The sequence below is a fragment of the Phoxinus phoxinus genome, assembly GCF_949152265.1.
Source record: "Phoxinus phoxinus genome assembly, chromosome: 11".
NCBI classification, from domain to species: domain Eukaryota; kingdom Metazoa; phylum Chordata; class Actinopteri; order Cypriniformes; family Leuciscidae; genus Phoxinus; species Phoxinus phoxinus.
In genome coordinates, this window is record NC_136886.1 from 1,291,983 (window position 1) to 1,294,482 (window position 2,500).

Genomic DNA, 2,500 nt, shown 5'->3' on the forward strand with positions numbered 1-2,500 from the left:
TTTTGGGCTATTTGTCTTCAATAACATCTTCTTTCAGACTTGTGGTGAAAAAAAAGTCCAAAATGCACATTTAGGTCTTTATTTTACTAACTTTGTCTGTTTGCGTCTGTAGATTTCTCATAAATCCAACAAAAGTTGGCGTTATAAATCATCATGATCCGCGATCTCTCTCTGCTTCCTTTAATCACACACACCGCTGGAAAGCTCTCTCTCTCCTTTCCAATGCTGTCGGATCCAAATATGGTAATTTCCTTTTAATCAGCAACCAATCGTGAAAGTATAATGGGCATTTAACTCTAAAAGCGAAATCTCATTGGCTGATGTCAATTTCTGACGCCGTGATTGGTTCAGAAGCATCACGTGACGCGCTCTGACACTCAGTGTGTGTGTCATGTGTGTTTCTGACTGTTTTTCTGCTCAGTTGAAGGCCATAAATGCTGTATTTATAAGTTTTGATGTGATTTAGGTGGTTTGTATTGTTGTTGCTAATGATGTGATGAGATATTGTGTCAGTAAATAGTTGTTTCCACTAAAAAAGTATGATTTTTTACATTACAAATCTTTAAATGCCTTTTTCTCAAAATGAGTTTTTTGTCATTCTCCAGTATAAACATCTCAGCCGATGTACACCAAACTCTCCAGTTACACACTTAGCAGTATTCTGAAGATATGTTCAGAGGGATTTGTTAATAAATCATTCCTGGCCTGATTTATGTGACATTTTAATAATAAAAAATATGGCGAAAATTTATTTTTTAAGGCTATGGAGAGATTTCCTAGGTCATGAAAGCATATCTCCTGAAGTCCCTCTGAACATCTTTTTTCATCTTGTGTGTAATCAAAATGAAAAAAGAATTTTGCACCTGGCTTTATCATATGTTCAGATCTATCTACCAAAAATATATGCAAAATTGCACATATTTAATGAGAAAATGCCTAATTTGCATAATTAAACATACAAATTTCAAAAACTTGTAATACATTTTTTTTTTATGAACTTGTGTAAGTAATCAACTAAGGAAGTGTCATGGTGATATCGATTATTTTAAAATTGTACCCTATTCACCTGTAGTGTCTCGCCTTAAGCAACTACATGCACTTACTATAGGGTTAGGGTTTGGTTGAGGGTTAGAACATGTAATTATGCATAATTTACTGTTGTTACTATGGTAAGTACATGTAACATATGTAACAAGGACACTGTCAAATAGAGTATTACCAAAAAAGTAAAATCAATCATTATAAACAGCAGGAAACCTAAAGACCAGTCAGGTCTCAAAACTTCTGGAATCCTGAAAATTAAAATTTGAATGACAATTATGTTAGTTGCTATACTATCATCACAGCGGTAGAAACCGGCAGACACCAGCGAGCAGCGGAAGCGTCAGCAGATCGAGTCAGAAAGCGTCAGAGAGAAGTGAGACCGTCATGATTGACGGCAGGACGGAAGAGTTCAAACCTTGCACTAAATCCTCAGGGAAGAGATAGCGTCCGTCTGTGGTCACCGCTCGCTCTGCAGGAACGCACACGAGTTACAGACGTGACATCATGCAATGACATCATCACACACTCGTCACCGGCTGACACCTGTGCGCGATGATGTCATCATCTCATCATCATCCGATGAATATATCAATTAATACTCAACTGAAGACTAAGTTACTCCCAGTTACAAAAAACAAAAAGGTGCACTCCTTAAAAGTGTAACACACAGGAAGTGACATCATTTGGGCTTTTTATACAAAATATATATATATATTTTTTTTTACATAGTGTTCAAACATATTTACAAAGTTATTGTAATATATTCATCGTTCTATTGTACGTTTATGGATAACTACAAACCAACTATTTGATCCCGAATTAAATTGCATTTTTTTCTTCATTTAATAAATTATTTAATTTTGATGCTTATTTAATTTTTATTGCTAGAAAATAAAAATCTCACAAAACTGGGTTTTAAAATTAGCATCTCTTGCATTTTGTCATTTTTATAAATGATTTAATTTTGATGTTTATTTAATGTTTGCTCATAGAAAATTATATTATAACTGTAAGTTACCTATAGAAATTATCTCACAAAACTGCAGGTTTTAAATGCATTTAGATATGTCCCAAAATATTGATCGTATAATAATTTCTGACCAGGACATGCATTCAGTTTTGATTTCACATTTAAAGGTAGGGTAGGTCAGAATTGTCTAAAAAAAACTTTTATTCAAATTTGTTTAAACTGTCTTTATATACCAATGCATAATTAAAATGTAAGTACTCTGATAAAAAGAGTATAAAAATCGAGTGACTCTAGACCGTTTAATCTTCATTAAACACAGCTCATTAATTCCATTCACTCCCACCTAAAAACGGGTGCGCGACTGCGCGCACGTGGGCAGAGCCAGTAATAACGGCGGTAGTCATGGCGACGTCGAGTGACAGTCGCGCAAGCCAATCCTGTGATTCGTCCCGAATGGAATTAATGAGCTGTGTTTAATGAAGATTA

General features: G+C 34.7%; 1 protein-coding gene across 6 annotated transcripts in view; it reads right to left on the reverse strand.

Annotated features, from left to right (window-relative positions):
• Positions 1 to 2,500, reverse strand: part of arhgap9 (Rho GTPase activating protein 9) — a 59,543-nt gene that overhangs the window by 7,049 nt on the left and 49,994 nt on the right. For 4 of the 6 annotated variants that reach the window (XM_079629484.1, XM_079629486.1, XM_079629481.1 and 1 more), the window contains one exon: positions 1,460 to 1,513. The exons of the other annotated variants lie outside the window; for them this stretch is intronic. In XM_079629484.1, the coding sequence (XP_079485610.1) occupies positions 1,460 to 1,513 (54 nt within the window). The remainder of the gene's footprint in view (positions 1 to 1,459; positions 1,514 to 2,500) is intronic. 6 annotated transcript variants of the gene reach the window in all.